Source organism: Somniosus microcephalus, chromosome 3, assembly GCF_052327205.1.
Source record: "Somniosus microcephalus isolate GS21.2 chromosome 3, FLI_Smic_1.0, whole genome shotgun sequence".
In the NCBI taxonomy this organism is placed as follows: Eukaryota; Metazoa; Chordata; class Chondrichthyes; order Squaliformes; family Somniosidae; genus Somniosus; species Somniosus microcephalus.
The window spans coordinates 48,545,150-48,562,578 of NC_140989.1; the positions used below are offsets into that span (position 1 = coordinate 48,545,150).

The following is a 17,429-nucleotide window of genomic DNA, read 5'->3' on the forward strand; positions in this document are numbered from 1 at the left end:
AGTTAAAATTAAACCATTTTATTGTACTTCTGCGTGTTCATGAGTGTGTTTTACTTCTCCTAAGTACTGACATGAATACCAATTCATAATTATTTTCTTAAACCAGGAGCATTTGTAATACTGGAGTAGGATTCTTTCCTGATCTGACACACATCCACTCAATTGCATCCAATTTTATTCTGTAAGTATCCCTACAACGTTATCAATATAATTTAAATAAATTTGATGGGAGGGAGAGATGGGATGTATTTATTTTCTTATCAAGGTGAGGGACTTCAGCACTGGTAATTGTACATTTTTAACTTCTCTTTCCAGTATTATCCAATAGTCCCCGGCCAAAAATTATATGGCGCTGATGGTGTCAAGCACCCTTTGCTGTGCCTGAACAATGTACCACAGTCACAAACTGAGAAGAGTGTTCTCTAAAGCACCAGTGTGACCTTCCAATTCCTACCCCAGCCTTTCTTTTGGCCTCGTTGAGTGAAATTGCCAATTTAAAGACAAATTATGGCCAGTTTTGCACTGAAGATCCATGTCCAGTGAAATTAAATAAATTCATTTTACTTGGGGTCCTTGCAGTAGTCAGAGAAAGTAGACTTTCAGTGAGTCTGGACTAGATGCAAGACCAAGGTCCCAGCAGTGAAAGGAGAGTGTTAGAATATATTGTGCTACTTAGACTCTCTTTGATGTTACGAAAAACAGTGATAGAATAAATTATATTTTCTGCTGTCTATCTAAAGAAGTTAAAAATAGTATTAGATTAAAAGAAGAGGCTTATAATGTTGTGGTGAATAGTAGTAAGCCTGAGGATTAGAAGAGCTTTATAAACCAGCTTTATAAACTTGGCCAGTGCTGGGAGAGGGTTTTAAACTAACTAGTGGGGGGGAGGTTCCTAGAGAGCAAATAATAAAAATGACAACAGAGAAGGTCATAGACTTAGGTAGCAGTGGGGAAATTAAAAACCAGAGCGTGTCAGGAAGTGGCAGAAGGTATGGAGTAAAAGGTAAAGTAATAAAAAGGGCAAAAGCAGGAACTAAGTGTCACAAAACATCTTTGAAAGTTCTCTATCTGAATGCACGTAGCATTCGTAACAAAATAGACGAGTTAATGGCACAAATAACGACATATGGGTATGATCTTGTGGCCATTACAGAAACATGGCTGCAGGGTGACAATGCCTGGGAATTAAACATACCAAGTTATTTAACGATCAGGAAGGACAGGCAGGAAGGAAGGGGAGGTGGGGTGGCTATGTTAATAAAGGAAGGAATCACTGTAATACAGAGAAATGATATTGGGTCAAAAGATCAGGATAATGAAACAGTTTGGGTGGAGGTAAGGAATAATAAGGGGAAAAAAACACTAGTGGGCGTAGTCTATAGGCCTCCGAACAGTGGCAACTCTGTTGGACGGAGTATCAATCAGGAAATAGTTGAGGCTTGTAATAAGGGAACATCTATAATTATGGGGGATTTTAACTATCATATTAATTGGACAAATCAAATTGGGCAGGGCTGCCTTGAGGATGAGTTCATTGAGTGTATTAGGGATGGGTTTCTTGAGCAGTATGTAACTGAACCGACCAGGGGGCAAGCAACCTTAGATCTGGTCCTGTGTAACGAGACAGGATTAATTAAAAATGTCCTAGTAAAGGATCCCCTTGGAATGAGTGACCATAACATGGTTGAATTCCATATTTAATTAGAGGGTGAGAAGGTTGGATCTCAAACAAGCGTGCTAAGCTTGAATAAAGGAGACTATGAAGGTATGAGAGCGGAATTGAGTAGAGTGGATTGGGAAAATAGATTAAAGGGTAAGACGATACATGATCAGTGGTGTACATTTAAGGAGTTATTTTACAACTTCCAAAAAATATATATTCCACTGAGAAGAAAAGGGTGTAAAAGAAAAGACAGCCATCCGTGGCTAAGTAAAGAAATTAAGGATAGTATTCGACTAAAAACAAGGGCATATAAGGTAGCCAAATCTAGTGGGAGGATAGAGGATTGGGAAAACTTTAAAAGACACCAAAAAATAACAAAACGATTGATTAAGAAAGGGAAGATAGATTATGAAAGTAAATTAGCAAAAAATATAAAAACAGATAGTAAGAGTTTTTATAGTTATATAAAAAGAAAAAGGGTGGCTAAAGTAAATGTTGGTCCCTTAGAGGATGAGACCGGGAAATTAATGGTGGGAAATATGGAGATGGCAAAAACACTGAATGAATATTTTATATCAGTCTTTACAGTAGAAGACACTAAGAATATCCCAACACTGGACAAACAGGGGGCTAAAGGGGGGGAGGAGCTAAACACGATCAAAATCACTAAGGAAGTGGTACTCGGTAAAATAATGGGACTCAAGGCGGATAAATCACCTGGACCTGATGGCTTACATCCTAGGGTCTTGAGGGAACTGGCAGTAGGGATTGTGGATGCATTGGTAATAATTTTCCAAAACTCCCTGGACTCGGCAAAGGTCCCGGCAGACTGGAAAACTGCTAATGTAACACCCTTATTTAAAAAGGGCAGTAGACAGAAGGCTGGAAACTATAGACCGGTTAGCCTAACATCTGTGGTAGGTAAAATTTTGGCGTCCATTATTAAGGAGACAGTAACAGGATATTTGGATAATCATAATTTAATAGGACAAAGTCAACATGGTTTTATGAAGGGGAAGTCATGTTTGACAAATTTGCTGGAGTTCTTTGAGGAAGTAACATATAGGGTGGATAAAGGGGAACCAGTGGACGTAGTGTATTTAGACTTCCAAAAGGCATTTGACAAGGTGCCACACAGAAGATTATTGCTTAAGATAAAAAATCACGGGATTGGGGGTAATATTCTGGCATGGATAGAGGATTGGCTATCTAACAGAAGGCAGAGAGTTGGGATAAATGGTTCATTCTCAGACTGGCAATCAGTAACTAGTGGTGTTCCGCAGGGGTCAGTGCTGGGTCCCCAACTCTTTACAATCTATATTAACGATTTGGAAGAGGGGACCGAGTGTAACATATCAAAGTTTGCAGATGATACTAAGATGGGAGGGAAAGTAGTGTGAGGAGGACATAAAAAACCCGCAAGGGGACATAGACAGGCTAAGTAAGTGGGCAGAGATTTGGCAGATGGAATACAATACTGGAAAGTGTGAGGTTATGCACTTTGGCAGGAAAAATCGTAGAGCAAGTTATTATCTTAATGGCAAGAAACTGGAAAGTACTGAAGTACAAAGGGATCTGGGGGTCCTGGTGCACGAAACTCAAAAGGTTAGTATGCAGGTGCAGCAAGTGATTAAGAAGGCCAATGGAATGTTGGCTTTCATTGCTAGGGGGATAGAATATAAAAATAGGGAGGTATTGCTTCAGTTGTACAAGGTATTGGTGAGACCGCACCTGGAATACTGCGTACAGTTTTGGGCCTAGAAATTCAGTTGTTAGCGCCAACCGCTAGCGCCTTAAGAGGGTGAGAAGTGGGGCGCGAAGCGGCTAGTGCCCGGGCGCGGCGCGATCTGCGCCTCTCGCGAAATTCAGTTAAGATTTAGCGCCGGCGCAAAACCTTTGCGCGCGCTCAGCTGCGCGCGCAGATCCTGACATAATTTCATGGTGCAACGCCCTTTGTGCGCCCTGAACCGGAACTTCAGTGGCGTCGGCCTAATGTGCGCCTGGCGCCCCCAACGACTGGTAAAGGGGAATGGTTCCCAGTCGCTGTGGGGCGCGGGGGGCGCTATTTAAAGGGGACTCCTCCTGCATTATAAGTGGCAGCCATTTTGTGCCAATCCTTCTGGAGCGAGACAAAGGGAGAGAGCTTTCTGCTTTGACTCAGCGCTCGCACAGATACTTCTGACTTCAGGCCAGAGCTTTGCACTTGGATTTAACTTTCAGTGCCATAGCCTTGAGTCACCACATATAATGGGGGCTGCAATGGGTGGAAACGTTGGCTTTCTGCATTGCATTCAAAGGGCTCAGAGACGCCGTGAGAGTGTGCCAGTCATGGCCAGACGGAGAAGGGCCAACAGGCGTCGGCACAGGAGGCCTTACCCACCCAGGGTATACCACCAGCAGTTCTCATATCTGAACATGTCTGAGGAGCAGTGTGTTCGGAGGCTGCAATTCAGAAGGGAGGTGGTCACTGAGATCTGCCACCTGCTTCGCAGAGATCTGCAGCCACAGCTGAGGAGCAGGACGTCTCTCTCGGTGGCAGTGAAGGTGATGGTGGCTCTCAATTTCTATGCCACCGGCTCCTTCCAATCCGCTACTGGGGACATTGCCAACATCTCCCAGTTTGCGGTACATTGCTGCATCCGCCAGGTGAACAATGCCCTTTTCAGAAGGAGACGTCAGTACATCTCCTTCCCCATGACCCTGGACAAGCAGCAAGAGCGTGCAATGGGATTTGGAAGAATAGCGGGCTTCCCCATGGTTCAGGGCGTAGAACTGATGAACCAGCAATGGTCAGGCCTTGCTTCAGGGCTGCAGTGTGCAGGGCATGGCAGCCAAACAAGTCGACCCTCCCCCTTTAAGAGCTGACCGGCTCCAGCGTGTCTGCCTTCATTGAGCAACTCGCCGCACCTGCGCTGCGCCCGCCCTCGGTGTTAGCGCCCCGGATCGCCGGCTTAGCGCCTACTGATAGTCGTGCATCGCCTGCTTTAGCGCAGCAGCAACCTCTTGGGGTGATGCAACTGAATATCGGCGAAGGTGGCGCTAAGTTGCGCCGGGCGCAAAATTTAGCGAACGCCCGGCTGTAGCGCCCCAAACGTGGCTATACTGAATTTCTAGGCCTTGGTGTCCATACTTAAGAAAGGACATACTTGCTCTCGAGTCAGTACAAAGAAGGTTCACTCGGTTAATCCCGGGGATGAGGGGATGGACATATGAGGAGAGGTTGAGTAGATTGGGACTCTACTCATTGGAGTTCAGAAGAATGAGAGGTGATCTTATTGAAACATATAAGATTGTGAAGGGGTTGGATCGGGTGGATGCGGGGAGGATGTTCCCGATGATGGGTGAAACTAGAACTAGGGGGCATAGTCTTAGAATAAGGGGCTGCTCTTTCAAAACTGAGACGAGGAGGAACTACTTCACTCAGAGGGTGGTAGGCCCATGGAATATGCTGCCCCAAAAAGCTGTAGAAGCTACATCATTACATAAATTTAAAACAGAAATAGACAGTTTCCAAGAAGTAAAGGGAATTAAGGGTTACGGGGAGCGGGCAGGAATTTGGACATGAGTCTAGGTTCGGATCGGTCATGGCCCGGTGGGTAGCGGAGCGGGCCCAGGGGCCATGTAGCCTGATCCTGCTCCTATTTCGTGTGTCTAATTCTGTTAGATTCAGGAGATGGTTCTGTGATAGTGAATTGGCGGTTAGGATCAGATCAGCCATGATCTTACTGAATGGCGGAGCAGGCTCGAGGGGCCGATTGGCCTACTCCTGCTCCTATTTCTTATGTTCTTATGACCAAAAATTTGATATAAAGGGAGAAAATAGAATATGAGAGTAAACTAGCAAGAAACATAAAAACAGATTGTAAGAGCTTCTACAAGTAAGTAAAAAGGAAGAGATTAGCAAAAGTAAGCATTGGTCCCTTAGAGGCTGAGACAGGAAAAATTACAATGGGGAATAAGGAAATGACAGAGACTTTACAACAAATATTTTGTATCTGTCTTCACAGTAGAAGACACAAAAAGCATACCAAAAATAGTGGGGAACCAAGGGTCTAATGAGGGTGAGAAACTTAAGTTATTAATATGAGTAGAGAAAAAGTACTTGAGAAACTAATGGGACTGAAAGCCGACAAATCCCCTGGACCTGACGGCCTACATCCTAGGGTTCTAAAAGTGGCTGCAGAGATAGTGGATGCATTGGTTGTGATCTTCCAAAATTCCCTAGATTCTAGAATGGTCCCAGTGGATTGGAAGGTAGCAAATGTAACCTCGCTATTCAAGAAAGGAGGGAGAGAGAAAACACGAACTACAGGCCAGTTAGCCTGACATCACTTGTCGGGAAAATGCCGGAATCAATTATTAAGGAAGTGATAATGGGGCACTTAGAAAATTATAATATGATTAGGCAGAGCCAACATGGTTTTATGATGGAAAAATAGTGTTTAACAAATTTATTACAGATTATTGAGGATGTAACTAGTAGGGTAGCTAAAGGGGAACCAGTGGATGTAGTATATTTGGATTTCCAAAAGGCATTCAATAAGGTGCTACATAAAAGATTGCTTCGCAAGATAAGGGCTCATGGGTTTGGGGGTAATATATTAGCATGGATAGAGGATTGGTTAGCTGACAGAAAACAGAGAGTAGGGATAAATGGGTCATTTTCCAGTTGGCAGGCTGTAACTAGTGGAGTGCTGCAAGGAGGATCAGTGCTTGGGCCTCAGCTATTTATAATCTACATTAATGACTTAGATGAAGGGACTGAGTGTAATGTATCCAAGTTTGCTGATGATACAAAGCTAGGTAGGAAAGTAAGCTGTGAGGAGGACACAAAGAGCCTGCAAAGGGATATAGACAGGTTAAGTGAGTGGGCAATAAGGTGACAGATGGAGTATAATGTGGGGAAATGTGAGGTTATTCACTTTGGTAGGAAGAATAGAAAAACAGAATATTTTTTAAATGGTGAGAAACTGTTAAATGTTCAAAGAGATTTAGGTGTCCTCGTACAGGAAACATAGAAAGTTAGCATGCAGGTACAGCAAACAATTAGGAAGGCAAATGGCATGTTGGCCTTTATTGCAAGATGTTTGAAGTAGTAGTCAGCTGTGGCTCAGTTGGTAGCACACTCGCCTCTGAGTCAGAAGGTTGTGTGGTTCAAGCCCCACTCCAGGAACTTGAGCACATAAAGCTAGGCTGACACTCCAGTGCAGTGCTGAGGGAGTGCTGCACTATTGGAGGTGCTGTCTTTCGGATGAGATGTTAAACCTCTCAGGTGGACGTAAAAGATCCCATGGCACTATTTCAAAGAAGAGCAAGGGAGTTATCCCTGGTGTCCTGGCCAATGTTTATCCTCAACCAACATAATAAAAACAGATTATCTGGTCATTATCACATTGCTGTTTGTGGGGCCTTGCTGCGCGCAAATTGTTTGCTGCGTTTCCCACATTACAACACTGACTACACTTCAAATAGTACTTCATTGGCTGTAAAGCGTTTTGAGATGTCTGGTGGTCGTGAAAGGTGCTATATAAATGCAAGTCTTTCTTTTTACAAGAGTAAGGATATCTTACTACAATTGTTTTGCTCTCCTTATCCGAGGAAGGACATACTTGCCTTAGAGGTGGTGCAACGAAGGTTCACTAGATTGATCCCTAGGATGAGAGGGTTATCCTATGAGGAGAGATTGGGTAGATTGGGTTTATACTCTCTGGTGTTTAGAAGAATGAGAGGTGATCTCATTGAAACATATAAGATTCTGAGGGGGATTGACAGGGTAGATGCTGAGAGGTTGTTTTCCCTGCTGGAGATTCTAGAACTAGTGGGCATAGTCTTGGGATAAGGGGTCGGCCATTTAAGAGGTTGTGAATGCTGAGTCTTTGAGTATATTCAAGATCGAGATCGATAGATTTTTGGACTCCAAGGGAATCAAGGAATATGGGTATCGGGTGGGAAAGTGGAGTTGAAGTCGAAGAACAGCCATGATCTTATTGAATGGCGGAGCAGGCTCGAGGGGCCATATGGCCTACTCCTGCTCCTAATTCTTATGTTCTGTCCCGACCAAATTGTTCATTGGGTCACTGCACTGTGTAGTATAATACTGCGCCATGCATACTATGAAGGGCCATGTTCAATTCCTCGATTGGCGTGAATCGATTAATCTTAGTTGAATTGCTGATGAGGCCACTTCAATTAGCTTAATTGACCCTCTCCAGGAAAGGGAAATTTCAGTCAGGATTCCTGCACCTGGCAGTGCCACCCTGCTGGAAAGTGCATATGCCTGGTTGTCAGGAAAAAATTTGGTTGTAATGCTCCCATGATAAAATAGCCTGCCAACACGGGTTGTCAAAGCTCAGACATGAAGAATGGCCACATAAGTGAGCGGGTTACCAACACCAATGGAATCATACTACAGCCTTCATGTGTTATCTTTAGAAGTGCAGATAAACGTACTGGGTGGGGGGTTATATTTTCTACCTTTCAGTAGATTCATTTTTCTTTTGTTTTGGTCTATCTTTGCCACACTCCATTATATGCAAGCATTCTGCTCTTAGATCTCTTACAATCGTGGTCTTAAGTCAGCTGGTAGGTGCTCAAGTGCAGCCTAAGATGAGTGGTCACCTGAATTGTACTTGTGTCCCAAAAGGGAATGCCTAGCTTTAATTTTGGCCCTCTATCTGATAGAACAGCCAAGAACTTGCCACTTAGCAAGCCATGACAGCTTGAATTATCATCCCATTGTCCAGCAATGGGAATTCAATAAAAGCAACTACGTTATTTATTAAGTACTAAATAAGTACACATGTTACAGCTGGAATAACTCATACTCCACTTTAGGGATGGCCTTTGAATTCATTTTCCAATAGCAGTTTACAGGAATTAGCTCAAATCAGAACTACTGAGGTACTTCTCAATTCATGCTATTTGGGATCACCCTGGTTGAAACATCACTTGGGACTAGTTGAAATGAGTATAAACTCAGAAATTTCTTTTTCAAAAAGTGCAGTATACCAGAAACCGCCTTAGAGAATTGTTGGAAGAAACTAAGTCTAAATCTTGGATTTTTGCATAGATAAAAGACTACTTGTAGCTCAGAGCACCATAGCTGTAATGGCTAGAAATTCCTCCATCGGACAATTTTAACTCACAGACAAAGTGAGAGTTAAAGTGGAGAAATGACCCGTCGTTTCCTGTGTTTTGGCGGGGGGAGGGGGGAGGGGGGGAGGGGGAGGAGGGGAATTTTAACTTTGGCCAATATTAAAAATTGGCCACCCGTTATAAACCCTGCCCAATTTCCCTTTCCATTGAAGTCAACAGAAAGGGAAATCAAGCGGGGTGCATAAGGAATGGGTGGTTAATTTGATATTGCCCATTTTACACCATCGCCCAGATGTTAAAATTACCAACAGAATCTTGCTTAAGGGAGGGAACAGAAGTAGAAATAATCTCATGACGTTTCACAGTGGTGTAGTCAGAAAAGAGAGGCAAGGTGAGTTGAGGTGGGAGTGCTGAGTATGAGGAGTCGCTCAGTGCAGAATGAGGAAAGGAGGGAAAATATTTTGTGGAGAAACTCAGGGTGGGGCTTGGAGAACAGAAGAGAATGCGACTTTTAAAGGAGAGGGGAGAGGGGTGGAACAAGGTGAAACGCTCGAAGAAGGGGAAGGTTCCACAGGAGTAGAGGGGCGAGACCAAGGCTTGATTTGGCCACACCATGAGCGCAGTGGTTTGGGTGGCGTGATGGTGAAATGTTTAGCCGGGGGGAACAGCTTCAGTAAGGGGCATGGTGTGACCATCCTGAGCCAAGTTTCCATCAAAGCCAGGAGATCAATGCAATCATCCATAATAAGGTCATGGATGGTAAGGGCCTTGTTTGTGAGTGAACGGACATTTTGCAGGGAAATGTGGAGAGGGACAGTGATTGTGGGACACTGGCAGAATCCAACATCTGGGTTTGGTGGCAGCTGTCGAAAGGGATTCAATCCAGGATTTGTTCGAGGAACAGAGTATCAGTGGGCGTTGTCCAGTAGTGAAAAGACCACGGAGGAATGGAGAGTCGATCATGAACCAGCAGGGTTTGATCCAATAGTCTAGCGGAGGTGCATAATGGACTTGGCTGATCATCGTGTGCATCAGTGGATATGGTATTTCAGCAGGGGAGTGGGGATCAATGGGGATGAAACCTGAGAACTAAGAGTAATGAAGTCCAGGGAGCCAGGGGAAGGCAAAAGGTAAATCCATGTGATCAGTGCAGATGAGGAAACTGGTCTGAGAAACAGCTGTGGGAGGGTTGAGGAATACACAAGATTGGGAACAGCAGTAGCAGCTTGAAGAGCCAGTCACATCCAGTCCAGCGAGTGCTGGAGGAGTTCTGAAGGATAAACGGAGTCAGTGCTACGGGGAGCAAGCAGAGAGCAGCAAAGCAGAGATTATTCAACAGCAAGAGAACAGAACCCAGAGCAGGATGGGAACCAGCAGGAACAGATCAGAGCTAGCTCTGTGTAAAGTGAAAAATTCCCAATGGAAGAGCAAAAAATTGGGCCCACAGAAGTAGACCAGGCACTGGAATAAAGGAAGTCCAGCAGAGAATAGTGGTAGTGTGTCTATCATACTCCAGGATGACATGCCAACGAAGAAGTAAGCATAAATTCATGGTAGACTATGCAGGCCAATATGTGTTTAGCTGCACAAGTCTCAGAAACCATGTTCCTAGGGGATTCTCCCTCTGATGTTGCTTATCCTTCCGTCTTTCGTGTCTTGCCATCACACTGGCACAGCATTGTAGCTCAAAGTCCTTCAGCCCTTTTCTCACTTCAGCACACCTTTGCCATCTGTTGGTGGTCAGTGTTTCCCCAAGAGTCAATGACCATGTTGCAGTGTGTCAAGTGAATCTTCAGTGTGTCTTTGTAACGCCTTTGTTGTCTGCCCTGTTTTCTTCCGCCATCCACTAGTTCTCCACAAAGCACCTGCTTTGGTAAACTTACATTGTCCATCCTAAAAACATGTCCAACCCAATGGAGCTGAGCATTGATTACATTGAGGTCAAGGAGCTCACCTATCTTGCAATTGTGCTATCTGATGATGCAAGGATCGCTAAGAAAGAGACGGCTTGCACACATAGAGCATAGCCATTAGTAGACGGCCCAAGCATGTTTGGAATTAGCGTAGTATTAAGGTTACTACTAAACTGAAGGCTTATAAGGCAATTGACCATGCCAATCTCCTGTATGGATGCGAAATATTGACACTCTATAGAAGGCACATTAAACAGCTGGAAAGACACCTTTGTACATTCCTTCGTATTAGGTGGGAGGACCAGATCACTAACCACGAAATACCAGAATGTGCTGACTGTATTGACATTGAGGCCAGCAGAGGACAGTCTCAGTAGAAAGCAGCGGCGAATGTGCAGGTTACAGTAAAGCCCAGAAGCTAGTGGAGAAATGGACTTCGGCTCAGAATTTCTGTCCAGGACCCAACACAGCAGCAGAGTAAATCTAAGAAGCCAGCAGTGCACTGAAGGGCAGTCCTGAAGCTCAGCAGGTCACAGGAGCAGGTGGGGAGGGGGATGAACACTGCAGGTTGGGCTGATTACCTTAAGATTGAACTGATTGAGTGGCAGAGGAGAGTCACGGCAGCAGAGGCACCCAATGTTGTCCAGCAGAGCAGCGTAGTCCTGATGGCAGAGTTGTCTGGGAAATCAAATGTGGACAGAGCTCCAGCCATTGAAAAGAGAACAGGTTAAAAACCCCGAAGAAGCAGGGTCAGGGGATGGGCAATGTGCTCTGTACAAGTAGCTTTAAACTTGTAGCTTGAATGTAGATTGAGCTAAAATGCACCCACTAATGGGGCAGAGGATCTTGAGCAGAGAGGAGATTGCAGGAAAAGGCTGTAGGATGGGCATAGATATAGCTGCAAAGGAAAGGAGCTCAGTTGGGAGTTATCAACCTGGGAACCATCTGCTTTCTCATTATTATGAGGGCTTCATGCCAAATTTCTCAACCTGGCACTTGTTACAGGATAGGTAGCGAGCACCTAGCTAGAGCAGCAAAAGAAACAAAAAAAGTGTAGGTGAAGAACTGAAATAAAGGAGCAGAAGGCAGATTTGAAGCGTAGTACTAGTTCCATAAATGTACTGAAGTTGCTTTGTGAGTCATCATTGCTGGGTCAATACCCTGGAATTCCCTACCTGACACCATTAGGGGAGCATCAAGGACGGCAACAGTTCAAGGAGACTGTCCACCGTCAACTTCTCGGGGCTAATAGGGATAGACCCACATCCTGAGAACAAACTATCAAAAGAAAAAGTGAAGCGGGCAAGCAGGGGCCAGAAATTAGATGCAAATCAAGTTATTGGATGCAAGTGCATCATTAATCGATGCAACTGAAGGCCAAATTACAATATATTGATTATACAGTCCATACCAGCTGTGTATCCAGCACACATGTTGAAACTATGGGGGGAGGCAATTTTCAACTGCCGGCCGCTTGTTTCTTGTCAGAAAAATGGGTAGTCAGCAACTGAAAATTCAGTGGGCGGAAGCACTTCACCCACCCCGTAAACACCCAAGGGCTGTCCGATGCAATTTTCAGGCGATCTTGTAAATGAGCGAGCAGCCCACCTGCCTGAAACGGGCAGCAGGGTATTTAAATATGCAAAACAGAGTCCTATGCCCGTGGTAAGACCCCAATCGCTATTTTCAGGTACGAATGGGTGGAGCATAGGCTGTGCACAATCCGGCAAGTTGTAACAGGTGCTGAGCAGCCTAACCAGTGGTCCTTAAAGGGACCGCTAGAGGCTGCCCGGGAGGATTTCAACTTTTTTTTTGGTCGGCCCTGGAGGAGCAGGTGTTGCCCTCTGAGCAAAAGAAATCTCCAACATGCTGTTGGCCTATTCAAGGGGGTTCCCCCGAGACCTCGTTCCCTTTCTTAGCACTCCCCACCCCTTCCCCACAGACTCGACTGATTTTCCCAGCCTCCCAGAATCAGCAGGCTGCAGCAGGACGTCCATTTTAACGCCTGCAGCTCGTTGGAGGCATGCTATTGAGGCCCAGGCTTTACACTGACACAAATGGGTAGACTGAGCACCTGCTTTGTCAACTTCATGCCTGGTTCCATTCTTATCTATCTAATTGTAACCAGAAAATCACCTGCAACGGCTTCTCTTCCCGCTCCCACATCGTTACCTCTGGTGTCCCCCAAGGATCTATTCTTGGCCCCCCTCCTATTTCTCATCTACATGTTGCCCCTTGGTGACATCATCCGAAAACACAGCGTCAGTTTCCACATGGACGCTGACGACACCCAGCTCTACCTCACCACCACCTCTTTCGATCCCTCCACTGTCTCTAAATTGTCAGACTGCTTGTCCGACATCCAGTTCTGGATGAGCAGAAATTTTCTCCAATTAAATATTGGAAAGACCAAAGCTATTGTTTTCGGTCCCCGCCACAAACTCCATTCCCTAGCCACTGACTCCATTCCTCTCCATAACATCTGTCTGAGGCGGAACCACACTGTTCGCAACCTTGGTGTCATATTTGACCCTGAAATGAGCTTCTGAACACATATCTGCGTCATAACTAAGACCGTCTATTTCCACCTCCATAACATTGTCCATCTCCGCCCTTGCCTCAGCTCATCCGCTGCTGAAACCCTCATCCATGCCTTTGTTACCTCTTTACTTGACTATTCCAATGCACTCCTGGCTGGCCTCCCACATTCCACCCTACGTAAACTTGAGGTGATTCAAAACTCGACTGCCCATGTCCTAACTCGCACCAAGTCCTGTTCACCCATCACCCCTGTGCTTGCTGACCTATATTGGCTCCTGGTTAAGCAACGCCTCGATTTAAAAATTCTCATCCTTGTTTTCAAATCCCTCCATGGCCTCGTCCCTCTCTATCTCTGTAATCTCCTTCAGCCCGATAACCCCCCGAGATATCTGCGCTCCTCTAATTCTACCTTCTTGAGTATCCCTGATTATAATCGCTCAACTATTGGTGAGCATGCCTTCTGTTGACTTAGCCCTAAGCTCTGGAATTTCCTGCCTCTCCTTCCTCCTTTAAGACGCTTCTTAAAACCTACCTCTTTGACCAAGCTTTTGGTCACCTGCCCTAATTTCTCCTTATGTGGCTTGGTGTCTTTTTTTTGTCTTATAATACTCCTGTGAAGCGCCTTGGGACATTTTACTACATTAAAGGTGCTATATAAATACAAATTGTTGTTGTTATGAGCTCTACTTGGATAATCACCCCATGTTATTAGAGGCCAGTTAGTTCTGGGCATGGTATTTCCTCAGTAATTTATATCGCTGTGCATCCACTGGTGGCCATCACAGGAAGATGCACATGTTTCCTGGGTGCATCCAATTTATTAAATTACAGGCGCACCTGTGCTATTTAGCAACAGACTGGTGGACAAAGTTAAGAGAAAAACAGTGCTTGGCTCTTTCACTTCGATCTCTAATAATTTCTCTCTATGGTTTGCAATATTTTTAATATACTTGGACAGAGGGCAGCAGGGCATGGCACCAAACAGAGAAGAGAACACAACTTCACTCATTCAGACTGGCAAACCCTTTTAGTGGGCATTGAAGACAGGATTTATAGACTGCTAGATGGTGCTGTTATCACGTGACCCAGAATCGTTACCCAGAATTTTCACTTATGCTGGCATTCAGTGCCAACTTCCTCATCGCCAAGTCTGCAGAACAGTGCCACAAGAAGTTCCACATCCTGAGCAGGGCAAGCAATGTAACACATTGCACTCCTCTCCCTTGCTCTGGGCATCAGCACACTCTTGAAGCAACACTTCCACAACTAACCCTGCATAACGTTTTCTGGTTAAGGGGAGGGGGTCCAACACGGCATCTTGCACTATGGTTACGCAGCCCCCCTCACAACAATTACTTACATTCACAACCCTAAAACTCCTTCACTTTTAGCTGCCGCATACCCCTGCATCCTCCATGCCAACTGGAACACAGTCGTCAACTGCTAGCCTTATGCATACTCAATCTATCGTTGTGCAGAACAAGTTGGCGCATAATGCCCACCACAGGCAGGCCAACTGGAAGGGGGCTTTCCCAACCATAAATATCTCAACCACTTCGAGGAGAAGGCCATTCAGCTCATGGGGATGGGGGTCACAGCTCTTGCTGTGAGATTGCAGGGTCAGCAGCATCTTGCTGGTACCAGATTATTGACTAAGCATCTCGTTATCGCCCTGGAATCCCGGTGAAGCACCACGCAGCTGCAATCTTCCACTCCCTTCTCTTTCTCCTTAATCTAAAAGGGGGTGATGCTCACCCATTCTTAGCTTCCACCCTCCTTTCCTGCAGATTCTCCATAGCAATAGGTGGCATTGAAGGAGGAAGATGATGATGTTGGTAAAAAGCACGATGAGGACTAAGACATCCAGGAGCACAGCTGCACAATGCTGTTGTCTCTCAGGACAGCTGGGCCAACTCATTTATTACTTTATCAACTGAACAAGAATTAGTAGCATAGCAAGGGCACTGTAGTGTTATGGATGACTGGATGTTACTGGATTAGTAACCCAGAGACCTGGACATAATCAAGAGAACACAAGTTCAAATCTCACCGTGGCAGTTTGGGAATGTGAATTAAGTTTTAAAAATCTGGAAATAAAAGCTGGCATCAGTAAATTTTACCATGTAGCTATAGGATTGTTGTAAAAACCCAACTGGTTCACTAGTGTCCTTTAGAGAAGGAAACATGCCGTTCTTACCCAGCCTGGCCAATATGTGTCTCCAGTCCCACAGCAATGTGATTGACTCTTAACAGTCCGCTGAGGTGGCCAAGCAAGCCTCTCAGTAAGCCACTCAGTTGTATCAAACTGCAGCATTTCAAGAAGAATGCCAACCACCACCTTCTCAGGGATGGGCAATAAATGCTGGCCTTGCCATCAATTCCCACATTCCAAGAATTAGTAAAAAAAAGGGGCAGACCAACTTCATCACATTGCTGGATTCCCAAGTGTGAGTGTGTGTGTGTGTGTGTGGGTCATAGACAAAATTCATTTTCCATGGCCTACATGAAACCAAAGCAGTTACACTCTATCACTGTACAGCTGGTCATTGATGATCAACATCAAACCATGCAGGCCATTGCCCATATTTCAGACAACTGTCACGATTCTTTCATTCTAAGGAGAAAATTGTGACATCCTTATTTCAAGGTGAAGGCAAACTGCAAGGTGACTCCTAGGGGACCAGGCTTCCCTTTACAAACATGATTAATGATCTTCTTGCACCAGCCATAACTACAAACTGAGTGCAGTTACTTTGAGATCCATGCAGCTGCTAGCATCAGCTTCGAGCATACTATAGGAATCTTGCAGCAACATTTCAGATGTTTTGACAGATTGGGGGTGTTTTACAATACAGCCCAACAAGAGTCTCCAAGACTATTGTTCAGCTTGTATAACTTTGCTCTCCAAAGAGGCCTGACTAGAGAAGGAGGAGGGTAACTGGCAATCAAGGCCATAGCAGCATAGGCATCCATAAAGAGCAAGTACCTGCAGAAGCACCCGCAGCGAGGAAGAATCTTGCGCCAGAAGCTGATATAAGACCCATTCAGCTACGCGCCTGAGCTTGTCTTTTAAGAAGCTTCCTGTCCACATGCACACAAATACTTTCCCCACAATGTCTGTGCTACTAAATCAATTCTCATCGATGCCCACACTTTGCTGAATTGCAACCTATTCTGCACCATCAGAAAGAATGTCTCTGAACAAAGGTAAAATAAAGTGCAGGGGAGCTAGATAGTCAGGATATAGCATCATTTTGAGAGACAGATGGCATAGCCTCAGCATGCCTGGCATTATGCACGGAAGCAGAGCTCTGGACAGCCAGAAGTCAATGAAGTCCTGCCTCAAGGCTGTATCAATCCAATCTCCAAGTATGTTGAACATAGGTAGGATAACCTATTGTAAATTGGAGCTCAAGGTTTCTATAGAGCAGTCTGAGCAGTCACAAGCAATACTCTATGTGGCCCTGGAACCTTTGCTACTGAGGGTTACTGGAGTTGCTGAGTGCTCCTCGGTGAATTGCTGTGCTGAGAAACCGTTCTTTACCATTGCACAGATCTGGCTAATGGACTCCTCCACACTTGTAACCAAACTTTCCAGGGAGCTACGGACAGGCCTAAAATGACTCCAGTAAATGATTCAGCTTGGAGAGCCAATCATGTTTTATAAGCATCTCCTGTGAGGTCCAAATCCTAGGATGTGAGCTGGCCCTTCGGTCAGCAGATACTTGCTCCTTTACAGCTACCTCCACTTGTTCCTCCTCGCTTGAGCTCAATGCTTCATCCAGGAATGGGTAATAAATGCTGGCCTTGCCAGCGACGCCCACATCCCATGAACTAACTTTTTAAAAAGTGCAGCCTCTTCAACCTCATGCCTTAAATCCTCCCCCTGAGGTATGTATACCTGTTTTGGTATTTGCAGTAGGTGAAGTTAGTGGCACAGGGTGCTGTGAACTGCTGGCTTTTGGCCAGCCCTGGGATTTCCATCTGCTTCTGGTGGCATGTCTAAAGAAACAGAAGAGAAAGAAATGGTAGAATACTGCTTGGGAGACACCTCTTGGAGCAGGGCTTTCATGGCAATGTATTGTGTGAGAAACTGAGAGGCGAGAAACCAAATAATAACGATTGAGCATGGGAATGGTGATAAATGGGTTAGGATAACGAATGTAGAAAGTGATTGCCTCAAAATTCTACACATAAATGGCAGGAATAATCTAGGC

The 17,429-nt window shown here is 45.1% G+C and overlaps 1 protein-coding gene across 1 annotated transcript in view; it reads left to right on the forward strand.

Moving 5' to 3' along the window:
* The window catches only part of LOC147121028 (lutropin-choriogonadotropic hormone receptor-like), a 130,739-nt gene that overhangs the window by 73,979 nt on the left and 39,331 nt on the right, over positions 1 to 17,429 (forward strand). Inside the window, exon 5 of the mRNA XM_085980332.1 lies at positions 107 to 181. Coding sequence (XP_085836458.1) covers positions 107 to 181 — 75 coding nt within the window. The remainder of the gene's footprint in view (positions 1 to 106; positions 182 to 17,429) is intronic.